The sequence below is a fragment of the Cavia porcellus genome, unplaced genomic scaffold (assembly GCF_034190915.1).
Source record: "Cavia porcellus strain 051 isolate PalLab524CR breed Dunkin Hartley unplaced genomic scaffold, mCavPor4.1 scaffold_5, whole genome shotgun sequence".
Classification (NCBI taxonomy): domain Eukaryota; kingdom Metazoa; phylum Chordata; class Mammalia; order Rodentia; family Caviidae; genus Cavia; species Cavia porcellus.
The window spans coordinates 13,370,187-13,387,347 of NW_026947488.1; the positions used below are offsets into that span (position 1 = coordinate 13,370,187).

The 17,161-nt window shown below is 40.7% G+C and overlaps 1 protein-coding gene across 3 annotated transcripts in view; it reads right to left on the reverse strand.

Annotated features, from left to right (window-relative positions):
• Arfgef2 (ADP ribosylation factor guanine nucleotide exchange factor 2) overlaps positions 1–17,161 on the reverse strand; it is an 89,776-nt gene that overhangs the window by 32,132 nt on the left and 40,483 nt on the right. For all 3 annotated transcript variants that reach the window (XM_063248204.1, XM_003467713.5, XM_063248203.1), the window contains 11 exons: positions 15,468–15,579; positions 14,755–14,960; positions 12,722–12,806; positions 12,459–12,630; positions 11,681–11,832; positions 10,050–10,178; positions 8,838–8,996; positions 7,311–7,458; positions 6,017–6,116; positions 3,275–3,315; positions 3,007–3,176 (listed from right to left, as the gene is read on the reverse strand). In XM_063248204.1, coding sequence (XP_063104274.1) covers positions 3,007–3,176; positions 3,275–3,315; positions 6,017–6,116; positions 7,311–7,458; positions 8,838–8,996; positions 10,050–10,178; positions 11,681–11,832; positions 12,459–12,630; positions 12,722–12,806; positions 14,755–14,960; positions 15,468–15,579 — 1,474 coding nt within the window. The remainder of the gene's footprint in view (positions 1–3,006; positions 3,177–3,274; positions 3,316–6,016; positions 6,117–7,310; positions 7,459–8,837; positions 8,997–10,049; positions 10,179–11,680; positions 11,833–12,458; positions 12,631–12,721; positions 12,807–14,754; positions 14,961–15,467; positions 15,580–17,161) is intronic.

Genomic DNA, 17,161 nt, shown 5'->3' on the forward strand with positions numbered 1-17,161 from the left:
GAGTCCACAGTGAGCGCCTGAGTTTCCCATGATTGGGTGTTGAACAGCACTGATTAGATAGAACAGGCATTTGTAAAGCTGACAACCATGCAAAGTCTAATGAGTACCTGCCAGTCTATTCTAATCCTGCCCATAAGTGTCCCACAGAAACTGAGAAGTGTCCCATAAAGACTGTTGACAGCAGAATTTCAGGTAGGAAAAGTTAACTTGTATAAAATTATGTTTCCTCTGAACATGAAATGCAGACTCTGAAGAGCTGGGAATGTTTACTGAAACACTTCTGGATAGTCATTTCTGAGAGAACAAAGGATGCCCCAGCTGTTAGCCTAAACGTCTTGTGAAGTAAATGAGCAGTGTTAGTTCCAGCTTAGCTATCACAGTTTTGGACAATACAAGGCATAGTCATGGTAATGAGTCACATTTTCTTTCTCAAGTAAGTTCACATCAATTTCTTTAGCTGATCTACTAAGAATTTATTTACCCAGAACAGTAGGAAGATGGTGCTGAGTCAGTTACTAGAGATGGTTACTTTAGCTAAAACCCTTATCCTGTAGATCTGTCCTGACTCAACCGCAAGGCTACCTCTAGAGAGTCCTGCTCTGACCATGTCGTCTCAACAACTGTATGGTACTATCTGACCCTTCCCCATCAGTTAATGTATCACACAGGGGCATCATTTGTCCCTTCGCCCTCCGCCCCAAGGCTCACGGATACTGTGCTAAACAGAAGAAGAGACCTTAATTTGAGTTTGTAAGAAAACAAAGAACTTCTGTTAACTGCTGTATCAAGCAGGCTATCCTTGACAATGCCTCCCCCGATCCAGTACTGGGGACTGAACCCAGAGCCTTTGTACTGACTCACTATATTCCAAGCTCTTTTTAATTTTAATTTTGAAATAGGATTTTGCTAAATTGTCCAGACTAGGCTCAAACGTGTGATGCTTTTGCCTCAGCCTCCCAAAATGTGGGGATTACAGCCAGGACACCACACTCAGCTGACTATACTCATTCCAGTGGAGTGCTGGAGCAGGCCACCTCCTGCCTGTGTGAACTGATTGTGCTAAATTCTTCCCTACCTCACTATGAGTGACATTACACTGCCTCACAGAGTAATGAATTAGTCATAGTACAGCATCAGTATCATAGGTAAATGATAAGTATCATTTGCCAGCATCCCATCGATTATTCTATCTCCCAACGGGAGATTATTTTTTACAATTTTCATCCATTCAATGCAGTCATTCTTTTACTAACACTATTTGTATTCATCTTTATCTCTAGGTCTGAGAAAATCTTCTTAGGGTCATAAAATGTATTTTGGCAAGAAGATAGTATTGCCAAGCTTGTATTTTTTTAAGGAAGCAAATCACATCACACAAACATCTTTCTGATTGCTTTTCCTTCCAGTTTTACTATAGTAAAATGTGTACCTGAGTTTTTATTCCTGTATATATATAAAATGAAAACTGCAGCAGACAGAATTGTTCAGTATGACTTATTCCTAGCAGTTATCGGCTTCAGCAGACAAAGTGTTTTTGGTTTGTTTCTGATTTTTTTTTTTTTTTTGATACAGGGATCAAACTTGGGACCTTATGCTTGCAGGTAGGTGCTCTACCACTGAGCAATATTCCTGGCCCTATTTCTGATTTAAAAACTAATATTGTGGGACCAGGGTTGAGCTCAGTGGCCTAAGCACCTGCTTGGCAAATACAAAGTTGTGAGTTTGATCCCCGGCACCAAAAAAAAAAAAAAAACCCCAAAACTAATATTGGGCCAGGCATTTAGCTCAGCAGCATAAATGCTTACCTGGCAAGTGAGAGGCCATGAGTTAGATCCCTGGCACAAAAAAACAAACAAACAAAAAAAGGAGTGGTACACACTTGCAATCCCAGCACTCTGGAAGCTGAGGCAGGTAGGCTGCCTTGAGTTTGAGGCCAGCCTGGGGTCAAACCAGCCTGAACTAGAGAGTAAGAACTCATCTTAAAAAAAAAAAAAAAAAAAAAAAAAAAAGAAAGAAAAGAAAAAAAAAAAAAACCAACCCCAAAACAACAACACCAAAACCAAATGTTAATTTCTAGCAAAGCTTTCAGAAGAGTAGTAACAACAGAATGCAGAATATAAGAAGTGGTGACATTTAATATCCAAACTGTAAGTAACATTACTTCATCTTGGGTCATACAATTTCAGAATGTCTCCAAGCAAGAACATGTTTGTCCACTAATAATACTGATTTTTTTGTTGTTGTTAGCTTATATCTGAATATGGGATATTACTGGATTTCTTATTCATTCTACATGGATTCTCTTAAAACTTAAGCATATTACTTCTATCAAGGTACCATTGATTTCTACACAAAAAATGACTTTAATGGCACCTAAAAACCAGAGTCAAGCTTCTGTTTTTTATTTTATAAAAAATAAAACAAAATTTCATAATAACGAGAATAACAATAACTAGTATACTGTATATCTTTATTTTCTTTTTTTGTCTTTTTCGTTTTTATCAGTACCAGGGATCAAACTCACGACTGCCTGCTTGTAAGGCAGGCACTTATGCCGCTGAGCTAAATCCCCACCCCTTATATCTTTATTTTCAAAGTAGTTACTGAGAGTACAAGAAGAAGACCAAAAAGATTTTTTTCCCCTGAGACAGGGTCTCACTATGTAGTTCATTATATAGCCCACAATGGCCTTGAGCTCACAGCAATCTTCCTGCCTCAGCCTCCTGAGAGCTACGATAGGTGTATGTCAGCACATTGAGCAAGATTCTTACAAAGAAGAAACAAGCAGATAAGACGACAAAAGTTTCTAACAAACTAAGATAACTAGTGGTATAAACAAAAAGGGTCAATACTTGTTGAATTCAGCTGTATACTTTTTATACTGAAGTTTTTTTTTTCTTGGTCCCAGAGACTAAACTCATGACCTCGCGGCTGCCAGGCAGGCGCTTACACTGCTGAGCTAAATCCCCAGCCCTGATGAAGTATTCTTTGAACCTGAAAATTTACCTTATTGAAGTGATCTCCAATCACATGCCATATTCGGGACCACTGTAGTCGGATTCGGTTCATGTTGTAGTATGATATTTCCACAATCTTCTGCAGGCTGAACATGCGAGGATGGTGCGGAGAAGCCAGTTCGTCCATGGAAACAGCACATAGCCAGCGGACAAAGTCAACTATAGGCCAGACCCAATGACACACGTGCAGCCTTGTTAGTAACAGGCAGTGACAACATGAAGCTTCTTTGGTTGTCACAGGCAAGTCAAATACATACCTATTGCATTTCCATCCAGTCTGGTAGAGCCAGTAAAAATCCTAGGAAGACAATTACAGACATACTTAAATAAAAATTAGATTTGGAAGATGTTTCTCAAACAGAACAGGAAGAAAAGAAATGCTTCAGGTCTGGCACTTTCACCAAAATAAATGATAAGGCATCAAAAGTATGAAACTGGCCAGTGGGCTGACGGCAGAAAAGTCTACACTGAGAGAAGAAATGGAAAAACAGCAGGTGATGTGACATCAGCGGAGACTGGTGGAGTCAGAACCTCCGAAAAGCTGCTCCTCTGTAACAGTAATGAGAACACTGGCAAAAAATTACCAAAATTAACTTTTTCAAAGTTGCATATTTGAAACCCTAACAAACGCTAACAAAACCCTAAGGTATGTACTTATCAAGAAGCACTGCTGAATCTGAACAGCTAATGCTTGTGGCACTGCAACTTGGCCTAGTTCCACTGCCCTCTCCCCAGCTCCACAGAAAGCCTAAAAATCATACACCAAAGATAGGGTGCCCTGGTCTACGTCTTGTACTCTGATAACTACTTTGAAGATATCTATTGTTACTCTCTCATCATTTTGTTATGAAATTTTATTTTTCATAAAGTAAAAAACAGAGGCTTGACTTTCTGCCAATTAAGTCATTTTTCGTGTAGATTCAAGAGCACCTTGATAAATTGTTTGGAAGCACCAAAATGTTAAGTTTGAAGCCAGATCCAAACCACCACTAGAGGGGGCAGAATAGCCACAATGTTCTCTGAAAACACTATCCTCAAGAAGCTGACATTACCTGACCTAATTCTGGTCCCAGGGAAACCAGTCTTCCTGTGGAGCTCTTATCAAAAGCAATCAGTAGTACTGTTTAACACCACAGCGCAGGAGGCAACAAAAGCAAGCAGTGTGCCAAAAACTTAGAAGGAAAAGCTGGGATAAGATGTCCACAGGAGGCTTTGAAAAGTTCCAAAATATCGCTGGGACTCTTGACTGCCAGTACACGTGTAAGGCTTTGTGCATAAAACCAGAAAAGTCTCACCTCTGGTTGACTTTGAGGCTCACATGAACAAGCAAAGGCAAAGAGAGCTGCAAAGTGCTGGCTGAGTTTTGCAGCATGCCTACAGGGTCATGCAAGCCCTCAGTAGGCAAACGCTGGAAACTGGACAAAGATTCAAAACATCCAAGGAAATCTCTGACCTCTAAAGCTGCCCAGCAGAGATTCAGCAGAAGTCACATGAGAAAGAATATGTAACATACACAATTAGTTTAGGAAAGTCACTAAACAAACAAGTAGCAAGGATGACTGATAGCTGAAGCTGCTATATATTATTTTAAGTAATATTTATTTGGTTTTTGACAAAAATTAAAAATGTATTTCTAATCACAATACATAATTTATAATAAAAATGTAAAACAGTGTTAGTATACTCAGAGCTATGCAATCATCATCACTATCTACTTTATAATAATTTTGTCACCCAAGAAACAAAATTGTATGGTTTATTTATAGGAAAAGAACCAGTTAAAAGAAACTATACCTAAGGAAGCCTCAATGTTGAATATTCTAGACAAAGTTTTTTTAAGTTAATTGTCTTTGTCTTTTTGAGACAGGGTTTCACTATACAGTTCAGGCTGTCCTTGAACTTGCAGCGATCCTCCTGCCTCAGCCTCCCGAGTGCTACGATAATATGCATATGCATCCATGCCCAGCTAAGTTAATTACTTTCACTATGTCCAAAGAACTAAAGGAAATTATTTCTAACCCTCTAAAAAAAATTTCAACTTGGTATATTTCCATTACTCTCTTCCCATCTCCATAGGAAGCCTAGCAACCAAAATGTCTCACTAAAAATATAATATTAATAGACAGAAACAATGATAGAAATTCTGAAATTGAAGAGTATAGAGCTGAAATAAAAGTTCACTGTAGGGGCTCAATTACAGTTTTGAGCTGGCAAAAGAAAGCACGACAGTAAGAGCAGTCAAATGCTGTTGTCTAATATGATGAATAGAAATAAACAATAATTCAAAACATGAAAAACTGTTCAATATGGTGGCACATACCTGTAATTTCAGCTATTTAGGAGAATAAGGCAAAGGACTATAAGTTTTTTGAGCGGGGGAAAGGAAAGGTTTATTTCTTACAGTTTTTGGAGGTTTCAGTCCATATGGACTACAAGTTTTTAGCCCAACTCAGCCCAAGTAACTTAGTGAGATAGGGTCTCAAGAAATAAAAAAGAAGTCGTGAATTCGATCCCTGGTACCGATAAAAAAAAAACAAAAAAGACAAAAAGAAAAAAAAGAAATAAAAAAGAGCTATGATGTAACTATGTGGCCTAGCACCCTGGGTCTGATCCCTAGTTCTGGGTCTGGGAGCCAGCCTCAGGGATCTGTGGGGCACCAAAGAACTAATGGCTGAACAGTGACCATATTTGATGAAAAACAACAATTTACACATCTAAAAAAGTAAACAAATTTCTTTTTTTGAGACTGAGTCTCACTATGCAGTTCAGGCTGGCCTTGAGCTCACTTTGTAGCCCAGGCTGGTCTCGAACTCGAAACGATTTCCCACTTCAGCCTCCCGAGTGCTGGGATTACAGGCGTGAGCCACCACACCCGGCTACAAATTTCTTTTTTTAGCTAAACAAATTTCAATTAGAATAAACCTTAAGAGCCACAATATCTCTGCAGAGGACACTAAAACACAGGGTTACCCAGCCTCACCAGAGAAGGAAAGCATTACCTGTCCACAGCAACAACCACACTCTGGGAACTGGTCTCACCCACTGACTCCTGGAAGCTGGCCATCTGCCTTTTATCCACTCCACCACTCACCAAATTACCTGGAACACGATGCAGAGAAGCAGTTGACTTTAAACGCAGCCCAGCATTGGGAACAAAGTATCTTTGGCATCAATATGCAGAGACATGGAACACAAATGAGAAGGTTCCTCAGGCAAAAGCAAACAAACAAACTTCACTGATGATAAGATTTAAACTTACATTTTGGCATTCAAAATATATCTGTATTACAAGCTCTCCTGCTTGCACCAACCCATTCTATAGTCTTATTTACATTTTTATAGTATTAAAGGATTCTATTTAGAAAAACAAATCAGAGCCAATTGACACTAATACAAGAGCGCCTAAACACACGTTGCTCATGTGTGCTGGATGCTCCACTGCCTTCCAGGAGTTCATGCCAGTCACCTTCATAGGCAGCTGAAGAAATGGGCACTGCCACAACCCATTTCCCCATTGCCCAGGCTTTTAACTACAGCACGGTGCTATTCCAACCATTGGGCCGGGCTCTAGCAGCCTCTGTCCTGCGTGTCGATAGCCCTGAGCTTCAATCTTTTGCTATGTGAACCTGCTCAAGTCACTGCACCCTGTGCTTCAGTTTTCTCAACTACAAAACGGGGGTGGAGTGGGCTGGAAAATAGTCTCCATACCAGTGATGGCGAAGCCTTTAGAGCTTTCAATGATTCAAACAGCCTTCTGTGTCATGCATACCATAGATCTCCACCATTGCCCTATACATTGGATCATTATGACAACTAAATGAGTTAAAACACATGGACTGAGTGCTTAGCAGGTAGCCTGACACATGTGCTTTCATCTCCTGAAATTATCCCGTACATCACTGACAAGAATTTTTCACCCTCTGCACAGCCAGAAATACCAACTATTTAATAAAAGTCCCCAATGAAAAGACATGGAATCTACCCTTCAAGATCCAAAGACACACAGACACTTGTGCCAGAAACTAGAGTTTTAAAGCAAACAATCTCCCCTGCCCCAGGTTACAGGAGAAAGGCATGGTAGTCATTCTGCTGGTTTTTATACAACAGATGCTTTGCTCAACAATTTAATCACATTACAAAGCCAAAGCAGCACATTCACTTGCATTCATAAACACCCTGTCAACTGACACTCAACGAAGAGATGATTTATGGGACGTCCTGAGAGGGTAAGATGGTTTCATCCTAGGGAACAGATGAAGTAATGATGGCTAGGGAGGGGGCTTGGTGTCTTACTGAGGCCCAGGCCCATGAACTCTTCTCCTGCCAGCGTGTAGCCCTTCAGGCTGCCTTCCCTTTCACGGCCAGACCCAGACAGGTAGCGCGTCTTCACCCCAGTTCCTATCAGCTGAGCAAGCTCCAGCTGGCTGATGCATTTCAAGATCTAAGGAAAAAAACGCATGAAGAAATGAATTCTCTCCCACCAAGCTTTTGTTTTTCTGTCTCCATCAGCTTATCATGTTTCATTTTACTGGATTTTATTATATGTGATAGTATAAACAAAATTTTTTATAGATAAGGAGATGAGATAGAAACCATTGTTCGTTTTCTGTTAGTTGGTTCTAAATACCCTGTAATACTTTTATTCTCTTGAATGGTTTTACACTGTCATGTTGTGTTTGGTGCCATAATATATGAAGTTATACTCAAATATTTCAAGGAAAAAGACACTATGGTAGCTACTGTTATGTCGGGTTATCTTGTGGTGAAACACTTAAATTGTTCTGTTCTGACCTGTGTTATTATGTTGTTATGTCCTCTTTTATCTTAATCTCCTTCTTTTTTTAGAATTTTTTTTAATTAAAAAAAAAAGAAATGAATTCTCATTTTACAGCTGGAAAAGGGTTCTTACAACCTGAAGTAAGTCCTCTTTAAAACATGAGCCTTCAGGGAGAATAAAATATGATGGTCTTTACCATGGCTTCCCTAGAGGACAGACTTACTGGTTAACCAACAGAAGAGTCCTGGCTGCGCAACCTGCCAAGTGTGAGTCTTAAAGATACAATACTGAATACTGTTTTCTGGGTTTTATTTTTGGACCAGGGATCAAACTTACAACCTCATGCCTGTCAGGCAGGCGCTTACACTACTGAGCTAAATCCCTAGCCTCAGTTTCCTTTTTATAATTATTAAAAAGGAAATAGCAATAAGCAAAAGGAAAGTTGGCAGAGTGCAGTGTTACACTATACAGATATTTATACAGACTTAGTAGGCGCTCATCTGTAAGACAGAACAACTATTTGGTTGCATTCCACCTGCCATGCTGTTCCATCTGTGCAGTCGGATCTACCCTCTCCCCCACTTTTTTGTCCACTTTCCCTGCAGACACAACACACCAGCTTCACTGGCTTCCACGGTGGCTTTACCTTGCCACATCTGGTTCCACCCGGGGGCTTCAGCCCTTGCTGTTGTTCCCTGTGCCTGGAAAGCTGTTTCCCCAGCTCACTCCTTCAATTCCCAGATCAGGCACATGTGTTCCCCTGAAAGAGCTCCTGTGACTCTGACCACTGTTCCCAGTGCTACCTTCTAGTCACATATTTTTCCTTAGCAGTTATTCATTTTGGGGCCTTATATTATACATGTATTGGTTTGTACTCTACCTTAAATGTTAAGAGGGCGTGAACTCTGTCCACATGCCCAACTTACAGATTCATAAGGTAACGACGGGCTTCACATTAAAAAAAAACAGAACCGATCAAGAATGCAACCCCAAATAAAAGGCCAGGGAGTCATCGTAAATGAAAAAAATGCAAAGATGCACACCTCATGCCAGGAGTTCCCAAGATAGTTGCCGTCGGTGTGAGCCACAGTAATAAGTGTCTTTATGGTGTCAATGTTTTTCTGCTTCATTTCTGTGATACTGGAGCTGGCTGTCAGCAGGGAGAAGCGAGCAAGGGCCTGAACATAGGCATCTCGTTCCAGCTAAAACAGAAACCCAAAGAGAATACTAAGATTCCAGCCCCATGGTCATACTCACATCTGCAGGGCTGATATACTTGGGCTCCTTTGCTTTTTGGTTTTGTTTTGCACAGTATCAGGAACTGAACCTATGGCCACTGGACCACCGAGCCAAGCTCTTTTTATTTTGAGATGGGTTTCACTAAGTTGCTTGAACTGGCCTCAAATTTCCAATCCTCTTTTCTCAGCCTCCCAAGCAGCTGGGATTACCGTCATGTGCCACTGTGCCTGGTTTATCTGGTATTTTTACATGTACACAGCAGGCTTTCTGCACATCCGCATGCCAGTTATTCCACGCTGAGGTCCTCCAGCTACTGGAGCACCACACATTTGAGAACTAGATCTCTCCTTATAACTGACCTCTATCACTCTTACTGATCCTGTGTTCCAAACTATGTTGAGTGCCAAGACTGTCATATAAATTTTAATATCTGCAACAATCCTATAAGAGGGCCTATTTTCTCAAGTTTATAAATGAGGAGATAAACACTGTCTTAGAGGGAACTTAGCTGGGTCAATGTGATATGACTGGAAAAGCACTAGAGCTGGGTTTGAAACCATAATTATTTGACTTCGAAACCTATGGCTCTTAAACAAAAGAAAATGTCAAACTACATGGGAAACAGGAATGAAGAATGGGGTTTTCAAAATAAATGAGTAAAAATTCTTACTGATTTAAAAAGTGATTCACAGAATGGACAACAACCTTCTGACTAAGAATAGTTTGAGAATTATACTTCATTTACTTATTGAATTTTTTAAGATTAAAAAACTCTTTAAAGCTAAGTTAACTTTGCATTCAACTATGTGTTTTCCAACAGAATGAGAAATAAAAGAAGTTATAATAAAAATGGATATGGGTATCTTATAGCTGTGCATTTTTTCCCAGAGGAAATAAGGAAACTGTTTGCTGACACTCTAGGTTAACAAATTTGCCTCTCTTGGTTTCTAAATTTTGCAAAACCTAAGAGCATACATCCCATTAAGACCTCAGGATTCCTGCTCACATACACTCACCTGCATTCCAAAGATGCAGGCAATTCGGATAGCACAGCGGATGCCTTCCAAACACAGGGACGCTACTTCAGTGTCATCACAGTTCTGTAGACCGATACTATAGGCTGCCAGCAGCGGTGTCCACACCAACTACCAAAGAAGTCAGGTTTCAGTAACATCCAGAATTTCAACATGAAAAGAGCACTCAGAGGACACATTGTGAGTTAGGGGAAAATGTCAGGATGCCAAGGACACTGCTGTTTTCCTTTCAATTTATTTTACTTACAAAACACAAATTTATTTTCCTCTAAAATTATGACTAAAGCTAACACAGGGAGGGAGGAGGGGAAGAGGATATATAAATGAAGATGTGAAGTAACTAAATTTGAAGTTGTCAAATTCTCAAAGAACAAAAAGTTATCACTACAGATGTGCTATTTATTAGGTAGCTCAAAAGGAAGAATGGGCAATCATGGCTGGTGCACCACTCCTCCACACACCTGTGTTCATGGCAGACATCACTAACCAATCAAAGATGACCCCCTTCCCTGCTGAATGTTTACGGGGCTTGAGAATCCCTTTTCATACAGCATACCAGTCAGCCATTACCAATCAAAAGTCAGCATGCAATATAAAACCTGTAAGTGGCTTATAATCTACAAATTCAGTTTATCAAAAAGCTAATTCAAATCATCTAGCCTTTTCTTCCAACTTTTTGAGTTCCTTATGAAATAATAAGTCATGAAAGTCTAGAATTAACTACCTACTAAGATACTAACAGTTACTACAAACTACAAAAACATCTTAGAGCAAAAAAAAAAAAAAAAAAAAAAAAAAGAGCCAGGTGTGGTGGCTTATGCCTGTAATCCCAGCACTCGGGAGGCTGAGGTAGGAGGGTCACTGCAAATTTGAAAACAGCCTACACTAAAAAAGTGAGCACAGGGACAGCCTGAACTGCAGAAAGAGACTCTGTCTCAAAAAGACAAAAAAAAAAAAAAAAAAAAAAAAAAAAAAAAACCAACAACAAACAAACCAAAACAAAAAACTTAGAGAAAAATACTGTGCTATGTGTAGAGAACACGTATCTCTTTTGGTTTTTGAGAGAGGGTCTCACTATGTGGTTCAGGCTGGCCTTGGACTTGCAGGTGCAATCTTCCTGCCTCAGCGTCTTATGTACTAGGATTATAGACATGTGCCACCACACCTGACTGAGAACATGTATCTTTTCTAGACACTGTAAAAGACATTTTAAAAATAGTCTTCAGGCAACTCTTTTTCTACCTAATTTCAATGATAGACACCCTGAGGCCACTGAGGTGAAACATCCCAACAAACTACTCTTTTATCTTTTGCTTGATTTCAGTCCCTCTTCTCCCACTCTGCAACCCTCACAGCAACTTTCTATTTGTCCTCATTTTACAGATTAAAGATAGACAGACAGTGTGAATAACCTGACCACAGCCATAGACTGGAGCTTCCCAGCACCACCAAAGAACATGAGGGACGGACTTGCTCTAGTCACTCTTCAGACAGAAGCACCCGGCGCTGGCCTCTCCCCAATCTCTTTCCCATGGGACGGACCTCTCCAGTCACCCCGATCAGCCAGCTCCAGAATCAGGCCTCGTCACATGTAGACTGCGCAGGCTACTCACTTTGAACATTGGCCGGACATGGTCCAAGTGAGTCGCACTTGTAAACGGGGCTTTGGCGTGGCTCACAGCCTCCATCAGAGCCTTGGCTGTTTTAGCCATCTGTTCCATCTCCAAATTGTACAGCAGCCGCCGCTGCTTTTCATTAGCTACATCTACAAAGAAGCAGGAGCATGAATAGCAGGCAGCACTCACCAAGAGACCACTACACACTAGGAACTGCTTCCGAAGGCTCCTAAGGGTTAAAACAGATCTCCCCAACAATCTCATGAGCCTGTTACAAATAGCATCATTTTAAGATGGGGAAAATGAGGCAGAGAGGTTATGTGACTTGCTCAGGGTCACACAGCTAATAAGCAGCAGAGCTGGGACTTGATCTAGAGCAGTGTAGCTCTACAGCCTGGGCTCTAACCCTCTGCATCTCACTGCCTCAGGAAGAAGAAACTTTGGCTCCACAGGGGCCCTAATTAGTAGACTTCTAATCAAGGTTGGCACAATCACCACTGAAATTAAAGCAAGGTTTTAAGGAACATTTTTTAGGTGAGGTAATTTAGCTCTCAAATGATTTATTTTAATTAGCCTCTTGTTCCTGGTCAAATCTAGCAAGACAGTGATATTATGAAAGCACCAACATAATCATAATAATTTAGTTAATCACATTTCACATTCATATATTGAGAAAGCAAACTAAATTTATCCCCAGCATACTTAATCATGCATTCTAATACAGTTCAAAGTCAGAATTTTAAAAAAGTTAAGATAATCTGCCATTAGACCTTACTCTGCTTAGTAGATTTGGTGGCAATCGTATGTTCTTTTGTTTCTTTCATTGCAATTTTCTTGCCTTCTATTTCTTCATAGATGCTAGAGAGATATTCCTCTGGGAGATCTTTACTATCATTGATTCCTCGATTCATTTTAATATACTGCTCTTTTGTCATTTTATTTTTTACCTAAAATTTTAAAAAGTAGAAACCATTTTTCAAATACCCAATTGCCCAGATAAAGCCACTGCACAATCTATGAATCACTGAAATATTTTACCTGAGGACTGTGCAAATCTGTAGTGAGCATAATGATGGAATATGCCAGGACATACGCAGTGTCAGCACTAGCAAACAGGGTTTGCCTGGAAGAAAAGATTGCAGACAGAGAAGTATGCATGGTGAGGAGAGTTCCAGAAGACATGATGCTGAGAGCAATCTACTTCATTAAAAGTCGGCCAACTGCTCCAAGTGATGCCAAATTAGTCATGGGTTTCATGCTTTCATAGCTGAGCAATAACTAATAACCCAGGATACAGAAAAAGATCATTAAAAATGTCAGATTCTAGCTTGATATTTTTTGTGGGGGGATGGGGGATCTTTTTTGAGATGGTTTCATTCTGCAGTTCAGGTTGGCCATGAACTCAGTGATCCTCTTGCCTCAGCCTCCAGAGCAGTGAGATTATAGGTATATGCCACCATGTCCAGTCAGATTCTAGCTTTTTTGAATAAAGCAGCTTCAAGTTAATTTTAGTTAAAAGATCCTTGAAGAACATCTTAAGTCAAGACTAGGTGAAGCAACTGAACATAAAGATATCAGAGATCTTCACTCCTGGACACACATAGTTCTGTGTAGGCTCTAGGCATGAGGCCTCCTCCCACTTGGATGAGTCTCATGTGGTTCCAACTGAGAGTATCTGCTCTGAGCCAGGCGCTGTGCTGGCTGCAGACAAAGCTGCCTGCAACTGCTATTTAGTTCTTAGCTATTTACAGCACACGCTGTTCACTGTACTTAACAGCAGAAATACAAGGGAAAATGTTTAGATTGTTCTAAACAATACACTGGTAAAGTCTAATTTTGTGCTTTTGGCCTTAAGCAAGAAGAGAAAGTAAAAAGCATGCAGCTCTTTTGTCATTTTATTTTTTACCTAAAATTTTAAAAAGTAGAAACCATTTTTCAAATACCCAATTGCCCAGCCTCAGCATGTGAAGCTGAAGCTTCAAAAACTGCTCTGTCCAAAATGTCCTAAAATAAAAGAAAAAAATCTTGAGTAACACAATGAAAGGTCTACATTCTAATAGGTAGTTTAGGGCACATATTTGCTATGGAAGATTGACCCAGGCCTCCTGGCCTGCACAGGGTATGTTTAAAGGCACAACATCTAATTAGGTCTTCACAGTGGAGCCCAATGCCCATTTGGTTAAAATGAACAGCTACTGCCTTGGCCAACTACACTCTGTCTGAGGGACCACTGGCCACACACTCTGGACCAATTAATACAAACATGGGAATGACTTGAGAGGTGAAATTTATGAAAATATTTCCACTGAACAATTTCCAATCATGTGGACTGAATATTCAGATACTTATAATTTCACATCCAAGCTTCTGTGTTAGATAAGTCCATGTTCAATCCTGGCACTGCTGCGTACCAGCTGACTGATTCTGGATATGGGCTGCTCAGGCTTCCAGAACCTCAGTCTTCTCATAGGGAAAGCAGGGAATCACTGCCCAGCTCATCACTGATTAAATGAAATGAAAGTCGAATTCATGTCATGGCTAACACATACCAGTTAGCTCATTTCCTATTTTCAACTCTTACAAAAACACAAGCCAGCCAATGAAAAAGAAGCCAAGATAAAAGCTATGTACTTCGGTGTTATTATTAAGTTGCTTATGCATTTCTATAACCTCTCGTCAGTATGTAATCAAAGAGAAAGCAAGCTCCTTGAGATCTACTCTGTATATTACATCAGGGAGCTGTTCCTGATTAGGGAAGAGGCACTCAATTGCCTCCTCTCAATTCATACGACTACTCTGAGAGCACTTACTAGCATAGGTTTTAGCCGTGCAATCTGGGGCAAGTTACTTTAAGTTCTCTGGTGGTCAATCTCCTTTTCTACGAAATGGGAACACAAACAAACATGTGTAGCCTTATGCGAAATAATCTTTTAGCCCAGGTCCTGGTGCATAGTGAATACTAATTGTAGCTGCATGGCGTAGATTCAGAAGATTAAACTCAAACCATAACCAAATCACAATTAGTGGTCTAAAGCAGGCAACAAGATGAAGAAGGTAAGCACAGTGCTCACCCTTGGTTGCACTCTATGTATCTTGCAGCAAACTTCTCCATTAACCGATCAATCTTCTGGGCTTCCCCAGGGAGTCGGAAACCTTCCAGGAATGCTCGCAGGGCGGAGACAAATTCCTTTTCACAGAAGTCCAGTTGGTCCACATAGGCATACATCACTTCCTTGTTGAACCTGGTGCTGTCTCCCAGAAAATCACCCACCTGGGTCTAAAACATACACACTCACTCACATCTAGAAACTGTCCCATGTGAACCCACAGTGAAAAACACCCGGGGGAAGAGGGTGTTGGAACTCCTGGCTCTATATGCCCATACCAGCTGGGCTGCTAGGAAAGCCAGGCAGAGCCCTGAGTTGCCACCTGCACCCATTCCAGACTCAGGCTGTCCTGCCAGAGGAGAACAAAGAGGAGCACAAGAGGCTCAAAGTTGAGGGGGCAAAGGGGCGTACTCTGGAGGGAGGCTAGTTGCTGGGTCAGTCAGAACAGTTTCCACCAGTCAAGGATGGGACACTGCCAACTCTGACTGACACTGTGTTGTCCTATATGCAGCCCTGGTTTACCTCCATTAAAGAATGCTTTGCAATACCAGCCAGCAGATACACACAGCTCTGTAACCAGGGGCAGGAGCTGCTCTGAACTTAGGGTCAGTCAATCTTGAGATGCAAGCTCATGAGTGCTTGGAGCCACTTGACACAGCTCATGTGCAAGTGCTTACAGAATCGAGGCGCTCCTCCTGGTGCAGGAACTGTGCAATGTCTTCAACTGATGTTCCCAGCATGCCTTGCTCTTGAAGAAATTGGATCCCCCGCTTGGGTTTCTTATTGAAGCTATTTCAAGAAGAGAGGACATACAGGTTGCTTATTTCAAAATCCGGAGCATAGAAAAAGCTGGTATTTGAGGCGAGCCACGAAGCCACACCATGAACAAACCATTGCATGTAAGCTAGCAAGGTCCTGGTAGCTTTTCCCATTCAACTTCTTTCTTTCTTTTTTGAAAATTCAATTTCTGATCCACCTATGGCAGACCTTGACTTTTGTTATTCATTTATACTCTCCCCTTCTTCTACACTGATAGAAGCCTAGGTGTTAGTTGGGCACACACTACCAACTGGAATAAAAACTACATTTCCTTGAGTTTAAATAACATACAGCCATGTGATAAAGTTGCAGCCAGTGAGATGTGAGCAAAAGTGGTAAGGGCATTTCTAGGAGGTATCCTTAAACAAAGCTGACTTGGAGAAGAGGTACACTCATTTTCATTTTTTGCTTTTTTTCTAGAATACATGTGTGATCACTAGACAACAGTCATCCTAAATCAGCAGGAAACCCTGCAGATGAAAATTACAGCCTTAGGGTGATGCAGCAGACAGATAAAAGGAGGCTGGGACCTCAAGGATCCTCCCTAACGGGCTCAGCACGTCCACTTTTGGATTTCTTTACTCACAGTGTGAGTACTGTTATTTTACATGGCCTGTTAATGGAAGGCAAGCTAACTAACATATACACTACACAATTTTTTTAATAGGCCCTGCACTGGGGAGTGACGGTCATGTAGACACACATACTGGTAAGGGCCATGAAAGACACAAACAGAGGCAAGCACACAAGTTAATGTCAGGCTTGTTTAGATGGTGTAGTACAGAAAACCTCTTCAAAATGACAATTTATCCAGTCTGAGGGATGAAAAAGAGCCAGGATTATTTCAAGGAAAGGGCATCATTGTGAAGATTTGGAGGTATTTTGGGATCTAAAAATGGGTGGTGTGGCTTAGGGATACTGGAGGAGACGAAGTTGGCAAGGGAGGACAGAGGCTGGCTCAGGTCATGGTACACAGCAGGACACCTGGAATGACTTTAGGCAGGGGAGGGATAAGGCTTGATCCATGTTTATGTTTTTAAAAGGTTACTTTAGCTGCTGTAGAGAAAAAAGAGTACACTGTGGAGAGGTGGAGGTGGTAAGAGTAGAAACAAGACCAACATTTCAACTAATAAGCAAGTACTGTAACTTCAGCTTTTAAAGTAAACAATTTACTAATTAATCATTTAAAACTAGAGATGTTAGGAGATTGCGTGTGTGTGAAGTGTGTGAGAGACTGGAAAGAAACACAAAAACCACTACTAATTATGACAATGATGCTGTGGCTACACATTCAAATCCCTTTATGTTTTAAAGATGTGGGCTAAAATACTGTGGTTACAAATTACAAATTGTTGGGCTGGGATATTGCTCAGCCATGCAGAGCCTGCCTGACAAGTGCAAGGTCCTGAGTTCGATTCTCAGTACCAAAAAAAAATTACAAATGGTTTAGAAAAATATCTAGATAAAAATGAACATGGTACAAGTTAATTTTTCTGTATGTTGAAATATTTCATAATAGGGGGCTGGGGATTTAGCTCAACTGCATAAGCAC